At 43.9% G+C, this 17738-nt stretch overlaps 1 protein-coding gene across 5 annotated transcripts in view; it reads left to right on the top strand.

The window, feature by feature from the left end:
• Positions 1 to 17738, top strand: part of GNB1 (G protein subunit beta 1) — a 104418-nt gene that overhangs the window by 64236 nt on the left and 22444 nt on the right. For all 5 annotated transcript variants that reach the window (XM_017542623.1, XM_037743500.1, XM_037743501.1 and 2 more), the window contains 3 exons: positions 2372 to 2470; positions 9770 to 9808; positions 12039 to 12145. In XM_017542623.1, coding sequence (XP_017398112.1) covers positions 2414 to 2470; positions 9770 to 9808; positions 12039 to 12145 — 203 coding nt within the window. In that variant the 5' untranslated portion in view covers positions 2372 to 2413. The remainder of the gene's footprint in view (positions 1 to 2371; positions 2471 to 9769; positions 9809 to 12038; positions 12146 to 17738) is intronic.

Genomic DNA, 17738 nt, shown 5'->3' with positions numbered 1-17738 from the left:
CCAGGATGGTCTCGATCTCTTGACCTCGTGATCCACCCGCCTCGGCCTCCCAAAGTGCTGGGATTACAGGCTTGAGCCACCGCGCCCGGCCCTTGGTCTCAAACTCTTGACCTCAGGTGATCTGCCCTCCTCAGCCTCCCACAGTGCTGGGGTTATAGGTGTGTGCCACCGCACCTGGCCGGAGCATCATGTTTGAGCCATCTCAGAACACGCTTTCTCTTCACTCAGATCCCAGGAATTTGTTGATTTTAGTCCCATAAAACTAGCTTAACTTTTTAGTGTTTAAGTTAGGATCAGAAACTGTGTTTGTTAACTAAAACAATTTAATTCAGGGTATCTCATAACATTAACTGGTTTTCTTCATGTTGATTTTGGAAGGATTAAAGTAGCTTTACAGACTAAGAACAATTCTCTTAGGCGTGGGGGGTGCTAGTGAAATAAAACTATCCCCAACTCTGCAGAATTGTGTACATAACTTGATCACGTGTGAAATACAAGTGAGTAGTGTCAGGGCATGCAGAAAGAATGCAAGACAGAAGGCATGGAAACAGCTTCCATTTGAGTCATTACTTCCTATTGTACTGGCACTCTTAACTGTTTCACACGTTAACATTCATAAACTGCAGTCCTTAGAATTTACATGTGGAAACCAGAGAGAAGACTAACCAGTCTTATCCCTTAAGAGTACACTGCCCTTGAGGTGTGGCCTTGTTCATACCTAATTGCAGTGTTGCTCCGTGTGTGCAGGAGGCTTTCCTCGTTAAAACGTCCCTTTCAGATAATGCGTTTAGCAACCACTATTTGGTCAGAAATCTTTCTGATGGTGTTGCCATGTACCCTGCGTCTGCAGAGAGCAGTGGCAGCCCGTTGCTGGGTCTGTGCGCTCATGTCATGGGCTGTGCCTTGCAGGCCTTTCTTGTTCTGTGGACCGTTTTCATCGATCTATACTGTGGATCATTTGAATTCCTTTATACAGACTAGGAAGGTTTAGGCTAGAAACTGTAACAACTGAGCTTCTTGGGTCATGAGGTAATTTCCCACAGATGGGTTTTAATCTCAAGAAAATAACTGCTATGGATTAGATTTTGATGTGTATTATATTAACCGTTTGACTTTTACACAAAAGTTATAATGGTAAAATTGATCCTCTGTAATTTATGTCGGAAACTGAAGTCCTTGCCTAAGCTGTGCTTGCATATTGAAGCTGATTATATTCTCGAGTGATTAAAGACGTCAGCAACTGTATCCTCAGCTTTTTTATACTTCAGTCATACTTAAAATTAACAGCCACGATCCTGGTCAGAAATGCAGCCTCCATTTATGACATTCTCTTGGGAAAATAAGTCTTTTGTTTAACAAGGTGATTTAGTTTTTACTCATATTTCAGGAATATTGTCTAATGTGGCTAGGGTGAGCGTGCAGGGTGGCCTGTGCTGAGCCTAATTGAGCCTGTGCCTGTAAGGATCAGGGTGTCGTTTCTGAGCCTGCTGGGATCCCAGGGCTCACTGGAAGGGAGAGTGGGTTGTCCCTGAGCCAAAAAACTGCTAGACACCACCTTGTGTGCCCTTAGGATTGCCGTGTGAGCATCCTGACGGCTTTTCACCAGTAGTGGTTCATGGTTACTGAGATGGCTCTGAGAGTCTGGTTGCCAGGTTGCCACTGACCCTTATTTGCTGAAGTAGCTTCCCCTAGGTCTTCTTGTGATAGCTGTCCTAAATTTCATGTTGGGGTCCTTTTTTTTTTTTTTTTTTTTTTTGAGGTGGAGTCTTGCCCTGTCACCCAGGCTGGAATGCAGTGGCCCCAACTCAGCTCACTGCAACCTCCGCCTCTTGGGTTCAAACAATTCTGCTACCTCAGCCTCCCGAGTAGCTGGGATTACAGGTCCCTGCCACCACACTCAGCTAGCTAATTTTTGTATTTTTAATAGAGACAGGGTTTCGCCATGTTGGCCAGGCTAGTCTCAACTCCTGACCTCAAGTGGTCCGCCCGCCTTGGTCTCCCAAAGTGCTGGAATTACAGGTGTGAGCCACCATGCCTGGCCTAAATGTCAGTCTTATGTTCTTGGATTTGTAGGGAGACCCAGATTCTTTCATGAAAAGTGCTTCTTAACAGCTTTTTATTCTTATAACCCACCACCGTATGTTGAGTAGTATTTTAGACATTGTAATATTATGTAAGGCCAATAAATAATCATAATGATCTTTTATTTACCTGGCCCTACATAGACATTTTATAAGTTCTGATGAATGCTGAAGAAAAGTTCTCTGATTTATAAGAGAACATAGTTCTCAGATTTTCAATTTACTTTTCTCACATACTTCATCACATTATTCCACAGTTGTTGATTGCTGTGCTTGTCTTTCTGTTTCAGATCTTACATCTCTGAAGTGGCATTGAAGAGCACTATCAGAAGATGAGTGAGCTTGACCAGTTACGGCAGGAGGCCGAGCAGCTTAAGAACCAGATTCGAGTACGTAGTTGTGTGTGCTTGGTTTTATTAATCATTTGAATTTCAAATTAGATGTTATTTGTTTTAGGAAAAATGGGTTACGGAATGACTTCTGTGTTTTATATTGAAATTGAATCTTAGTTGGCGTAGGATGTACTAAATATAGATCTAGATACTTGGCCTAGTACATTGTTTTTGGGATTTGTTTACTGTATATAATTTGTTATTTGAATATACACCAGATGCCTCCATAGAATTTATAAGTGTCTTTTGCAGTCTTTATCATAACCTTGAAAGTTTGCTTGTGATATTTTGGTCCACTTATTAGACTGTGATATCTGCCTCCCTCCACTGAATATTGGGACTATTAAGTTGACAGCAAAAAACTTGCTTAAAAACAAGAGTATTAACAACAATAAAAAAGTATTTCAGGGCTGGGTACGGTCGCTCACACCTGTAATCCCAGCACTTTGGGAGGCCGAGGTGGGTGGATCACGAGGTCAAGAGATTGAGACCATCCTGGCCAATATGGTGAAACCCCATCTCTACTAAAAATACAAAAATCAGCCGGGTGTGGTGGTGCATGCCTGTAGTACCAGCTACTTGGGAGGCTGAGGCAGGAGAATCACTTGAACCTCGGAGGCGCACGTTGCAGTGAGCTGAGATCACACCACTGCACTCCAGCCTGATAACAGAGCAGGACTCTGGCTCAAAAATAAAAAAGTATTTCAGGTGTATCTGATGTATTTTTTTCCCAATTTTGAAAGAGGGTCTTCCCTAGTGGTGATGATTGGAATCTACAGCTTTTGATAGACTGCTAGATTGAGCAGGTATATCAAAATCCAAGATAGTGGCCAGTTGCACTGGGCTCACTCCTGGAATCCTAGCAGTTTGGGAGGCCAAGGTGGGCAGATTACTTGAGGTCAGGAGTTCAAGACCAGCCAGGCCAACACAGTGAAACCCCATTTCTACAAAAAATGTAAAAATTAGCTGGATATTGTGGTGTATGTCTGTAGTCCCAGCTACTCAGGAGGCTGAGGTCAGAGGATCACTTGAAACCAGGAGCTGGAGGTTCCAGTGTGTCGAGATAGTGCAACTGCGTGTCAGAGTGAGACCCTGAAAAATAAAAATAAAAACAACCTTGTGTAAATAAACTGCAATGTAGAAAGAATACCTTTCACAGAATTCTAAAACATCGAATTCCAGTCTGTGACTGATAAACGATGTTAGAGTGCACAGTTCATAAACAACTTCTTCTTTTTTTTTTTTTTTTTTTTTTTTTTTTNTTTTTGATACGGAGTCTTGCTGTTTCACCAGGCTGGAGTGCAGTGGCATGATCTTGGCTCACTGCAACCTCCGTCTCCCAGATTCAAGCGATTCCCCTGCCTCAGCCTCCTGAGTAGCTGGGACTCAGGCATGTGCCACCACGCCTGGCTAATTTTTTGTATTTTAGTAGAGACAGGGTTTCACCATGGCCAGGATGGTCTCAATCTCCTGACCTCATGATTTGCCTGCCTCAGCCTCCCAAAGTCCTGGGATTACAGGTGTGAGCCACTGTGCCCAGCTTGTTTTGTTTTGTTTTGTTTTGTTTTGTTTTGAGAGAGAGAGTCTCGCTCTCCTAGGCTTGAGTGCAGTAGTGACATCTTGTCTGACTGCAACCTCTGCCTCCGGGGTTCAAGCAATTCTCCTGCGCCAGCCTCCCGAGTAGTTGGGATTATAGGCTCCTGCTACCATGCCTGGCTAATTTTTCTGTTTTTAGTAGAGATGGGGTTTCACCATGTTGGCCAGGCTGTTCTCAAACTCCTGGCCTCAAGTGATCTGCCCGCCTTGGCCTCCCAAAGTGCTGAGATTATAGGCGTGAGCTCCCATCCCCATAAACTTTTTCAAAAGGAAGGATCAGTAGTTCTAAACAGAATTTGTTATGTTCCTTCCACTTTTGTGAACTAGCACTTCTAGTAAATATTTTATAGAGAAACACTTAATGCCAGTATATGTTTCCATTCTGAAACTGCTGATATGAAGAGGAAGAGAAAGACTTCTCAGGAAAAACCAAGTCTTCACTATGATATTAGGTTTTATCCATTTGATTTAAGAACTTACTCTTGTCTGCTCTGCCAAGCTTTAGCTGTCCTTCAGAGTGTCACTGTACAGGAAGCTGGCAACATTTAATACATGTCTGAGTAACAGTTTATAAGCTGGGCTTGGTGGTGCGCACCTGTAGTCCCAGCTACTCAGCAGGATTGCATGAGCTCAGGAGGTCGAGGCTGTTTAGTGAGCTGTGTTCACACCACTGCACTGCAGCCTAGGTGACAAAGTGAGACTCCTTCTCAAAATAAAAACAGTTTATTTTTCTGACTCAGTGCAAGGATGAAGCCTAATTATTTCCTTTTAAATGGCCCATTATGTGTTTAGAAAGCCCACCGGGAGTTGGAGAAAGAAACACCAGCATCATTTTAGGCAGCTTGTTCCTGAACTTGCGGAAAAATAATGGAATTCTCTGAGATTTACGGTCAAAGAGAAAATCAAATATCTTGTACTAAGTTTACCCTGAAAATGTCTTAGACAGTAGTGTGATTTGGCCTATTTTAAGACATTTTGTTTTTCTATTTGTGAGCTATACGTTGCTCACAAATAGTGGACCTGGATCTATTCATAGCAGATGAAAAGAGCTTGTACAACACAGGTAAAAGACATGCAAATTTAAAAAATTAAGGCCCAAAGGAGCTGTTGCACCTCCTCCCGAGGTTTGAGCCCTGTCATGTTGTGAATTCCCCAGGGCCTTTTTGCACAGGGGGCTCCCTCTTGGGCTGGTACGAATAGCACATGACACTCCCGAACATGCTCTTGTTGCCACATAAAAAATGTAAAAAGAGATAGGACCGGGTTCCATGGTTCCTGCCTGTAATCCAAGCACTTGGGGAGACCAAGGCGGGAGGATTGCTTGAACCCAAAATTTTGATAGCAGCCTGCGTAATGAAAGAAGACCCCCCTCTCTTTAAAAAGAATAAAAAGAACGAAACAGGTAAAATTAATCCTAGTAAGGTTTTTTCAGTTTTTAGTTTGCGTGTTTTGAGACAAGGTCTTGCTCAGCCGCCCAAGCTGGAGAGCAGTGGTGCGATCATAGCATCGCAGCTCACTGCAGCCTCCTGAGTAGCTAGGCCTGCAGGAACGCACTGCCGTACCTGCCGATTTTTTTTTCAGTTTTGTAGAGACACAGTTCAGCATGTTGCCCAGGCTGGCCTTAAACTCCTGGGCTCAAGCGATCTTCTTGCCTCGGCCTCCCAAAGTGCTGGGGTTTACAGGTGTGAACCACCACGCCTGGCCCAACAAATTTTATCTAAGGCAATATAGCTAAAATATTATTATTCAATATGTAATTAATACATTTTATTATTTTTTTTACTTTACAACAAAACATGGTGACTGTAGGCAGTAATTAATACATTTTAATTGAGATACTCGACACTATTTTTGTCCCAAGTCTCCTGGCTCCCTTTCCTGTGCGCAGCAGCCATGTGCAGCTTGTGGCCCCATAGTGGGACGTTCACTAGGTGAGGCGTCCAGCTGCTCTATTTCCAAAGTCACAGGGACTGTGTCGTGTTAACTCCTCTGCACGAGACAGGGACAGCAAAAGCTGTTTAAGTCCTTTTACCCCAAATGGGAAAGGAAGGTTTATTTTTAAAATGTAGAACATTTTTTCCTGATTGCCCAAGGAATACACACTTATTAAAGAAGGCAGAGCTTGGTGAATCAAACAAGAAATTGTAGATGATTCTAAAAGGTGTTTTTTCTTTCTTGGATTTGTTTTTCAGCCAAAAGACCCTTAAAGGATCTTGCATGTTCCTTTTCATTATTATTGAGGAAACAGGCTGTCAAAGAGATGCCGATTAAAACGTGGTGTGCCTTAAAATACACAGAGTAGCTGATGGAGTAAGAAAGCTCCACAGGATGCGCAGGTGTAGGTGTGTTCTGGAGCAGCGTGCCACCAGTGCAAGGGAGCCAGGGTCCATTTGTGTGAGAGGCAGCAGTACTGGATGCCTGGTCCATTACAGTCGGCGGCTCCACACTGAGCAGGGCCCAGCCTTTAATTTAGGATGAAGCCTAAAGTGTGTTGCTGTGTCATTTGACATAGATCCAAAAAGGATGAGAAATCAGCCGATTAATGGCTTGGACATTTCATCTCTGATAAGGTGGAGTATCTGCAGGAGTCCATTAAACTGGAAATTAATCTCAACTTGAAGCTTTTATTCTTTGTTAAGCAGTTACAGAGCTTGTTTCCATTAAAAGACTTCCTCCTGCAGTCTTGAGAGCTGAAGGTGTCTGTTCTGCAGCGTGCTGCTCTCAGTTACGTAAGCTGGTTGTTGGCTGAAATGAAGACTGAATTGAAGTTATTTGTCTCATTTTTGCAGTAGCTTTTCTCTCTGTTTAACAGTAGTGTCACCACAGTCTGTTACACTGCACCTTAAGAAATTAATTTTAGTCTTTGGATACTAACCAGGGTGAAGTTGCTTAAATCTCATGTTTTATTTTCTCCATTTTAAGTTTCCTTATGACATTTTAAAATCAAAGGCTGTAACGTGAACAAGCATATAGTATTCAGAAATAAATATTAAACTCAGTACTTGCCAGGTAAAAATTCATTGACAAAAAGGCCTTTGCTACTCCAAGTATTCTTCATCTTCCTTTCTCCAAATGTTACTGCTCGCATATGCATACTCAGTTACGTAGTTTTTTTGTGTTTTAATTATAAAGCAGAATGACCAATAATAGTTTAACTAAAGAGAAATTTGGAATCTATAAATTTGGTATATTTATAGTTATCTATCTATCTATGTGTCTGTCTATCTATCTATCTATCTATATTTTTTTTGAGATGGAGTCTCGCTGTGTTGCCCAAGCTGGACTGCAGTCACATCTCGGCTCACTGCCATTCTCCTGCCCCAGCCTCCCGGAGTAGCTGGTATTACAGTTGTCAGCCACCACACCTGGTTATTTTTTTGTATTTTTAGTGAGATGGAGTTTCACCATATTACCCAGGCTGGTCTTGTACTCCTGACCTCAGGTGATCCACCCACCTTGGCCCCTCAAAGTGATGTGATGGGATTACAGGCATGAACTACCGTGCCTGACCAATATATTTCCATATTATCAGTTTATAAATTACTCCCACAGGCTTCCTAAAATGGAAATCATTTGCAGTGAGCAGTTTGCCCTGAAAGCCTGAGCCACTGGGAACTCCTTCTCCACCTCCCCCACGTGGGGGCCTTTGGATACATGACTGGAAGGGCTGCACCTGCCATTTGCCATTTTGAAAGTAGGTGGTCAGATGACAGCATATAAACACATTTTTCTTACTAGAAATTGTCAGCCAGGCGAGGTAGCTCTCACCTATAATCCCAGCACCTTGGGGGGCCAAGGCGGAAGGATCATTTGAGCCCAGGAATTCAAGACGAGCCACAGGCAACGTGTTGAGATCCCCATCTCTACCAAATACACACACACACACACACACAAACACACACACACACACACACACACGCTGCGCATGGTGGTGCATGCTTGTAGCCTAGCTATTCAGGAGGCTGAGATGGAAGGATCACCTTGAGCCCAGGAGGCCGAGGCTGCAGTGAAGTGTGATGATATCACTGTACTCCAGCCTGGGCAACAAGAGCGAAACTTGTCTCAAAAAAAAAAAAAGAGATCAGGCTTGGTGGCTCATGTCTGTATCCCATCACCCTGGGAGGCTGAGGTGGGTGGATCACCTGAGGTCAGGAGTTCAAGACCAGTCTGGCCAACATGGTGAAACCTTGTCTCTACAAAATATACAAAATTAGCCAGGTGTGGTGACACACATCTGTAGTCGCAGCTACTCAAGAGGCTGAGACAAAGAGAATCACTTGAACCCGGGAGGTGGAGGCTGCAGTGAGCCTAGATCGTGCCCCTGCACTCCATTCTGGGTAAGACAGAGTGAGACTCTGTCTCAAAAAAAAGAAAAAAAATTGTGATTTTTCTTGAAAATTATAGCTACACTCAAATTTTTAACCTTTTAATTAAAGCCGTTGTTTTACTTTCCTTTATGATACCTATCTTTCTGTTTATAAACATACATTCTCTTTTGAGATTTCTAGGTCTATTTTCTAGTAACTTTGATCTATTAGTAATGAAGACCTTTGAGTTAGCACTGGTAGATCCCTTCACAGTGCTTACCTGCTTCTGAAGGTCATTTATAGATGAGAAATGAGAACAGCAGCCAGAGAGGCTCATGTGAATCTGATTGTCTGACTCCAGGTCCCTTGCTCTTTTTCTATAGAAATTATTTATTTTTCTTTACTTTCCTTACCTTTTTTTTTTTTTTTTAAACGGAGTATTGGTCTGTCACCCAGGTTGAGGCTGGAGTGCAGTGGTGTGGTCCCGGCTCACTGCAACCTCTGCCTCCCAGGTTCAAGTGATTCTCCTGCCTCAGCCTCCTCAGTAGCTGGAATTACAGGCACACCCCACCATACCCAGCTAATTTTTATAATTTTAGTAGAGATGGGGTTTTGCCATGTTGACCAGGCTGGTCTCGGACTCCTAACCTCAGGTGACCCACCCCCCCTTGGCCTCCCAAAGTGCTGGGATTACAGGCATGAGCCACTGCGCCCAGCCTATTTTCCTTAAATTTTTAAATTTTATTTTTAGTAGAGATGAGGTCTCACTTTGTTGCCCAGACTGGTCTTGAACTCTTGGGCTCTGGCGATCCTCCTTCCTCAGCTTCTGAAAGTGGTAGGATTAGAGATGTGAGCGACCGCGCCCTCCGTAGAATTTAGAATTAGTTATTGTTTCTCTTGAAAACAAAGTACTTAGTTAATGCAATCTGAAGAAAAGTTTTTTGGGCTGGATATCTGGTCCTTTTTAGACCTTTTCTTTGGGCCACAGGTTTCCTGACCCTACATGGGCTTTGTAAAAAGAGCAAGACGTGTATGTGCCAGCCAGTGCAGCAGTGAGGGTACAGGCAGCCTCAGGTCCCAGAGTGCTTGGGTGCTGCCCCAGCTTGCAGTGTGGTCTCCTCAGTGCTGGACACAGCTGTGGGCTTCAGAAGTAATGTGTGCAGGTCTCAGACAGATTTTGATATTACTGGTTCTCTGTTCAGCGTGGCCTGGACAGTCCACAGGTGGCAATAGATTGTGGGGTGCTGAGAGGCAAGAAGTGAGTATGCCATTCTTCACGCTCCACTTGCACTCCTCACAGCGTATGAAAGCTGTTTCTGAAACTTGGGTGTGTGTGGACCTAAGATTGAATGTATCTGAAATGTTGCTAATTTCTCACGTTCTTGTTTCCCAGGATGCCAGGAAAGCATGTGCAGATGCAACTCTCTCTCAGGTAAGAGCCCACTGAGTCATGCAGAGCCATCTACCTGTGAGGAGGCTGGCGTGGGTGCCCACACCTGGAGCCTCGGGAGGGCTCTGCTCGGGTTCTCTCCTCCACAGTGAGGTTGCCAAGCCACTGCATGGAGTGTTTTTATTAAGAAGTCATTCTGATGGTAGGCATAGGAAGTAGAAGGGCTTTTTGAGATGAAAACAAGATATATCAAGATAATTATCTTCCTGTTACAGAGGTAATAGTTGTAAAATATTGCTACTCTCTTAAGGTATTTTGAAGCTCCTCTCCTTAACAGAATCTGCCTCAGAACTTCGATTTCTAATATCCAATTTGGCAATACCTCAAAAAGTTCGACCTAGAATCACTGTGTGACTCAGCAGCTCTACCGTTACATACATGCCCAACAAAACCGAACATGGGTTTTCTAACAAACACATGTACGTGGATGTTTGTAGCAGCACCATTTACAACAGCCAAAATGTAGAAACAACCGAAATGTGCATAAGTGAGTGGGTCAACAAATGTGTTGTCTCTTAAATTCCCCTGGAGTATTACCAGCTGTTAAATGGACCTCAATACAGTCAGAGGCTACACTAGGGATAAGCCCCATGAATACTACGATACGTGAAAGAAGCCAAACAAAAGTGGCTATGTTTTGTGATTCTGTTTCTATGAAATACCTAGAATAGTAAAATGCATTGAGACACAGTGCAGTGGCGAGCAGGGGCATTAGGGGAGAGAGGGAAGAAGGTGAGGAACAGGGACTGACTGCAAATGGATGTCAGCTCTCCTTTTGGGATGATGAAGATGTTTTGGAACTAGATGCTGGCAATAGTCGCAAGTCCATCCTAGCACTTTGGGAGGCCAAGGCGGGTGGATCACTGGAGGTCAGGAGTTCGAGACCATCCTGGCCAACATGGTGAATCTCCATGTCTACTAAAATACAAAAATTAGCAATATTTGTATTTTAGTAGACACGGGGATTCACCATGTTGGCGCGGATATTATCCTGTGGTGTCACGCTCCTGTTGTCCTGGCTACTCAGGAGGCTGAGGCAGGAGAATCACTTGAAACCTGGAGGCAGAGGTTGCACTGAGCCAAGACCACACCACTGCACTCCAGCCTGAGCGACAGAGTGGGACTCAGTCAAAGATAATAATAATAAAGGAAAAATAAAGTCCAAAGAATTGGACAGAAATGTAAAAGAAAAGCTATATTCATACTTCTAATGAAGATGTTTAAATTTTTTATTTTTATTTTTTTTTTTTTGAGACAGAGTTTCGCTCTTGTTACCCAGGCTGGAGTGCAATGGCGCGATCTCGGCTCACCGCCACCTCCGCCTCCTGGGTTCAGGCAATTCTCCTGGCTCAGCCTCCTGAGTAGCTGGGATTACAGGCACGTGCCACCATGCCCAGCTAATTTTTTTGTAGTTTTAGTAGAGACAGGGTTTCACCATGTTGACCAGGATGGTCTCGATCTCTTGACCTCGTGATCCACCCGCCTCGGCCTCCCAAAGTGCTGGGATTACAGGCGTGAGCCACTGTGCCCGTCCTATGTTTAAATTTTTTTAATTGTTCAAATGCTTTAGGGGATGCACTTTAATTGAGATTAAATTGTAAGTTAAAGAAAAAAAAAATTAGGCTACATAGAATTACCTGAATTTCACTTCTCAAAACACTTGGGACTGTCCATTTTTAAAAACCCACTATTGTGATACACTTACTCCATTTGCCAGCCTAAACTCATTAACATCAGTATCTGTATGTAGGATGGTCTTGGCAGGTGTGTATACAGCTTGTGCTACGAATGATAGTTGTGCAGAAGCAGGTGTCATCCAGCCCCACACATGTGGTGTTGGACATCTGTGAGGTGTGAGGAGGAAAAGTAGCGAGATCTCAAAGGACTGAGAGACCTAGGAGGAGCTGGTCCTGGATGGACAGGGAGAGGAGGAAGGAGGCAGGAAAGGAACAGCGAGTGCTTCAAGGCTGGCAGTGTCCTTGTGCTTGGAGGGGAGGCCAAACACGTTCCTGATGACCGACAGACTGAGACTTGGTGAGAAGTGCAGAAGGGGTTCAGTGCAGAATGGCACAGTGGGAGTCACTGGAGAGCTGTGGGGAGGGCTGGGAAGAGGTGGGCACAATGGACCAGCCAACAGCCATGACCGGGAAGGGAGAGGAGGAGAGTCGTTTAATCACAGCTGTTAATTCACAGAAACGTTTTTATTTTCAAGATCACAAACAACATCGACCCAGTGGGAAGAATCCAAATGCGCACGAGGAGGACACTACGGGGGCACCTGGCCAAGATCTATGCCATGCACTGGGGCACAGACTCCAGGTAGGTGTGGGAAGAGCAGGACGCTGCTTCACATGTTCCAGGCAGCTGTCTTTTCCTAGGGGAAAACAACCCGAACCCATTTGCTGTGTTTTACAGCGAAAAAATGAGGAAGTTAAATCAGAAACCTGGGCACATCACCTGCAGCATTCACAGAGGCCTACTCCCTGTCCTGTTTTCCACTTACCTGCACTGAAAGGACGCTGCCATTCCCCCCGCCCTTTTTTTTTTTTTTTTGGTTATTTTTTTTTTTTTTTTGGAGGCAGGCCTGGATTTATATATTTATCTGTCTAGCTATGTAATTATTTGGAGGCCGGCTCACATTTAGCTATTTATTTATTTAGACGCAGCTCACAACATTTATTTATATTCTTATGTATTTGTGTGCAGGCTTGCATTTACTCATTTTCTTCACTATCTATATAATGATTTAGAGGCAGGGTTGCACTTATTTACTTAGATGTAGCCTAGCGTTTAATTATTTATTTATTTGTTTGTTTATTTTAGATGGAGCCTTGGTCTGTCACCAGGCTGGAGTGCAGTGGCCCAATCTTGGCTTACTGCAACCTCTGCCTCTTGGGTTCAAGCGATTCTTCCACCTGAGGCTCCCGAGTAGCTGGGACCATAGGTGCGTGCCACCACGCCTGGCTAATATTTCTGTATTTTTATTAGAGATGGGGTTTCATCACGTTGGCCAGGATGGTCTCGATCTCTTGACCTTGTGATCGGCCCGTCTCGGCCTCCCAAAGTGCTGGGATTACAGGCGTGAGTCATGGCACCTTGCCTTTATTTATTTACTTAATTATCTAATTATTTACTTAGAGACAAGGCAGGCCGGCTTGCATTTATTTATTCATATATTTATTTATTTATTTATTTAGTTAATTATCTTCATCTTATTTTTTTTTTAAATAATAAGATACCTGAAGTCAGGACATTGAGAACAGCCTGGGCAAGATGGTGAAGTGAGCCGTGTCTCTATTTAAAAAAATAATAAGAGGACGCTGCCATTTCTTCACTGTCTGAGTCACATCAATACAACTTCTGATTTTTCCTTCTCCCTTCTCACGACTCTTTCAGTTTCTTGAACTCTGTCCTCCTGGTTCTACTGCATCCTGCTTATGGGAACTTGAGAAAGTGACCTCTGTGCCTGTTTGTCAGGGCTGGTCGGCCCTCACCCTTCTGTGATTTCAGTGCCCAGGCTCCGGAAATCACAGAACCTGACCCGAGAATCCTGAGGGATGAAGCGTATTGAGCCTTAGAATCAGCATCGTGTTGTATGTGGTTTGCTGTTGGCTTTCAGCAGCAGACAGTTGGAAATGTGCTGTGAGCCACTCTCACTCTTCTCTCACCTGGCCTGTCTGTCAGTCATGCTGGAGTGCAGCGGTATGATCATGTCTCACTGCAGCCTCTACCTCCTAGGCTCCAGCAACCCTTCCTACTCAGCCTCCAAAGTGGCTGAGACCACATGCATGTGCCACCACACCTTGCTAATATATGTGTATTTTTTTATAGAGACAGGATCTCTCTTTGTTGCTGAGGCCAGTCTCAAACTCCTGGCCCCCAAGTGATCCTTCCATCTCAGCCTCCCAAAGTGCTAAGATTACAGGTGTGAGCCACCACCATTTCTAGCCTGTTTTTAATACTTTAAATTATACCTCTTGCTTTTCCACCGGGCGCCTAACCTCTGTCATCCCACACTCTGTGTGTTCCTCTCAATTAGAGGCTATTACAAAGTCTTATTTGCTGCCTGTTCTATCCGAATAATTTAATAAAGTGCTATTTGATTTGTGTAACCATGACATGCTCTTCCAAGCACCTGACATATTGGTTTTTAACATTCCCTTCGTTGAGTAGTATTTCTTTGTATTCAGTTGTTAGCATGGAATTTTCTGCTTGGCTTTTTCTTTGTTTGTGAAATTGTCTACTTTAGAGCACAAACCAGCTAGAGAACAAAAGAGTCTATCTTTAGTTTGTTCTATATTGTATCCCATACAATTCCATATGCAAATCAGTACTTTTCCAATGCGGGAGGAGTCAGAATAAAAATGGGTGGGGGAGCGGGGGAGGGGGAGACAATGTTCTGAGGGTACAGAGTTTTAGTTAGGAATAAATTCTAGAAATCTGTAGCCCAGCACGGAGACTGTAGTTAATAATAATGTGTACTTCAAAATTGTTAGTAAAGTCGATTTTAAATGTTCTTAACACACACACGCACACACACACGATTAGTGATGGGTATGTTGATTAGCTTCTTTCATTTCACAATGTGGATATATACTAAAACACCACATTGTACTCTGTAAATAATTATTTGTCAAAAATTCTTTTAAATATTCAAAACAAATAAGTAACCAGGTACGTTGGCTCATGCCTGTCATCCAAGCACTTTGGGAGGCTGAGGCAGGGGAACGGCTTGAGACCAGGAGTTCAAGACCAGCCCAGGCCACATGGCGAGACCCCTTCTCTACAAAAAATACAAAAATTAGCTAGGTGTGGTAGTGCGCACCTGTAGTCCCAGCTACTCAGGAGGCTGAGGTGGGAGGATCACTTGAACCTAGGAGGCAAGAAGCAGAAGTTGCAGTGAGCTGAGATCATGCCACTGTGTTTCAGCCTGCGTGACAGTGAGACCGTGTCTCTATATAAATAAGTGTATACTTTGTAAATTCAAAGTTATGTCTTTAAAAAGGTAAAGAAGAATTAAAAAAGAAAATGTTCTGGCCAGGTGCAGTGGCTCACACCTATAATCCCAACACTTTGGGAGGTTGAGGCGGGCGGATCAGCTGAGGTCAGTAGTTCGAGACCAGCCTGGCCAACATGGCGAAACCCGGTCTTTACTAAAAGTATAAAAATCAGCCGGGCATGGTGGCAGTAGTCCCAGCTACTTGGGAGGCTGAGGCATGTGGAGGTTGCGGTGAGCCAAAATTGTACCACTGAACTCCAGCCTGGGCGACAGAGCAAGACTCTGTCTCAAAAAAAAAAAAAAAAGAAAAGAAAAAGAAAATGTTTTTATGTTGTTAGTAGCCTTTCCTAGAATTTATTGTCAAAAGTAGATGAGAAACAAAACAGTATGTTACCTTGGGGGCCTTTCCTCCATGTGTGTGGATGTTGATGTCCAGGTTAGGCAGGTCGAGAAAGTAGACGGTGCTGTCGCTGAGAAGTGTTGAGGTACTCACAGCACTGCACTGCTCAGTAATGTGTCTCCTTCACCAGCTGGGCTCTGCACTGGGTAGTCTAGAAGAGAGGAGAGTGATCTGCATGCAGGTGTGTTCGGGGACCTGTGAGATGGATATGTGGCCTGAGCAGTGGAGGTGCGGCTGGGGGCTCGGCTGGTGGGGTGGGTGCCAGATTACTGGGTGGGAGGCTTTATGTGCCTTGAAAGCCCCAGGATCAGAAGGAAGAAAAGCAAGGGCTGACAAAGCAGAACCAAGTTCAGAGTCGTGGCCACCCTGTGAGCAAGGCGGTCTTCAGTGAGGTCTGTGGGAGACTATGGTGCCACGTGTGTCCTCATTCTTGGACAGGGTGGTAGGTGCATAGCCTTTGCTGTATAATTTCACAGTCATGAGGAAACCAAAATGATGTTATGGAGAACCTCTGCTTTCCAGAGGCTTCTAGAGACTGCTTGTTCTAAATAGCCATTTTTTCAGGATAGGCCAGTGGTTGGCTCTTTGAGGTCTAAAAGAGGTTTTTTGGAGAGAAGGTATATACTTTCTTTATTCCCCATATTTCCTTTATAAACAAATGTTACTGCTTAACATTTTTTTATGACTTAAAGCTATAATTTATGAATACCTATTCTTTCACTGTGTTCGTTTGATTTATAGACACTCTGAAACCGTAGAAATGACTACCAGTTTGTCTTTGAAAACTACATGAAGTTTTCAAAGGCGTGGTGGCTCACACCTGTAATTCGGCACTTTGGGAGGACAAGGCAGGTGGATCGCTTGAGGTCAGGGTTAGGGTTAGGAGACCAGGCTAGCCAACATGGTGAAACCCTGTCTCTACTAAAAATACAAATATTATCTGGGCATGGTGTACGTGCCTGTAGTTCCAGCTACACAGGAGGCTGAGGCAGGAGATCGCTTGAACCCCCGGAGGCAGAGGTTGCCATGAGCCAAGATCGTGCCACTGCACTCCAACCTGGGTGACAGCATGAGACTCCATCTCAAAAAAAAAAACTACAGGAGAGGCCCACAATGAGTACTTGTTATGTATGCATTAATGTAACAGATGTATATATTTCTTATGTATTATTAAGTAGCAGATTTATACATTTGTAATATATTTATCAATGTATTTGTTTGTACTGAATGGCGATCTTTTTTTGAAACTAGGTCTCTGTCATCTAGGCTGAAATGCAATGGTGAGATCCTAGCTCACTGCAGCCTTGAATTTTTGTGGTCAAGCCATCTTCCTGCCTTAGCCTCCTGAGTAGCTGGTAACACAGGTGCACATCACTGTGCCCAGTTAATTTTTTAAATAGTTTTTGTAGAGACAGGGTCTCCCCCTGTTGTCCCATGTTGGTCTCAAACTCCCGGACTTAACCGATCCTCTCATCTCAGCCTTCTAAAGTGCTGGGATTACAGGCATGCGCCACCACCCTTCCTCCTTTGAGTAAAATGAAGAGAGTTAGGTGTTTTGATTTTTTGACAGCTGCTTTTAGGGTCCTGGGGCCCTTTATCTTGCTTTCTGGCTCTTGCCTGTATGTTCCGGGTGGATGGCACCTCAGATAATTGATTTTTGAGTAGGTAAAGGCACTAGCAGGCAATGTGAACCCAACTCTCCAACAGCTCCTTGACCCAGGACTAGGAGGCATGTCTTCCCTCACCTTATGGAGGATCAGTGCACAGCTTACGTGTCCCTAATCCCTCTGCAAGTCAGCAGTTATTAAGCTCTCTGACCTGACCGGGAGACCTGTGTAAAGGTGATCCTCCTAATCCAGGAGGATGAGCTGCTTTAGATCAGCTCTGATACTCAACAGAAAATCTCAGGAGGGCTGGGCAGAAATAGAGCTAGAGAGGGAACTTTGTACCATTATGTAGAAATAGTTTTAAGTGTTTAATATGTTGATGACTGAACCTAGGCTGAGAGGTTTGCTTTAAGAATTGTATCTGAAGGCTGGGTGTGGTGGCTCACGCCTCTCATCCCAGCGCAGGAGGGCAGATTGTCTGAGTTTAGGAGTTCGAGACCAGCATGAGGAACATGGCAAAACCCTGTCTCTACTAAAAATACAAAAAAGTAGCCGGGGGCATGGTGGTGCACACCTGTAATCCCAGCTACTGGGGAGGCTGAGGCATAAGAATTGCTTAAACCTGGGAGGCAGAGGTTGGCGTGAGCTGAGATCGTGTCATGTCTCTCTAGCCTGGGTGACAGAGGGAGACTCAAAGAAAAAAAAAATGCATCTGAAAAATAATAGGATTGGAGCATGCACTTAGTTTTTAGTTCTACAATAAATTTTGTAATAAAGCGTCGGTGAAAAGGTTTCTATTTGTTGTTAAACTCATTGACACCTTTGTAAAGGAAGTTTGTGCTTAGTGTATCGAAACATCTAGTTTGATATTAAAAGTGTCAAAGTTATCAACAAAACTTGAGAGAG

This window comes from Cebus imitator, unplaced genomic scaffold (genome assembly GCF_001604975.1).
Source record: "Cebus imitator isolate Cc_AM_T3 unplaced genomic scaffold, Cebus_imitator-1.0 Scaffold145, whole genome shotgun sequence".
Lineage (NCBI taxonomy): Eukaryota > Metazoa > Chordata > Mammalia > Primates > Cebidae > Cebus > Cebus imitator.
Note: the sequence above shows the minus strand (reverse complement) of the source record. Positions and strands in the feature narration are given on the sequence as shown.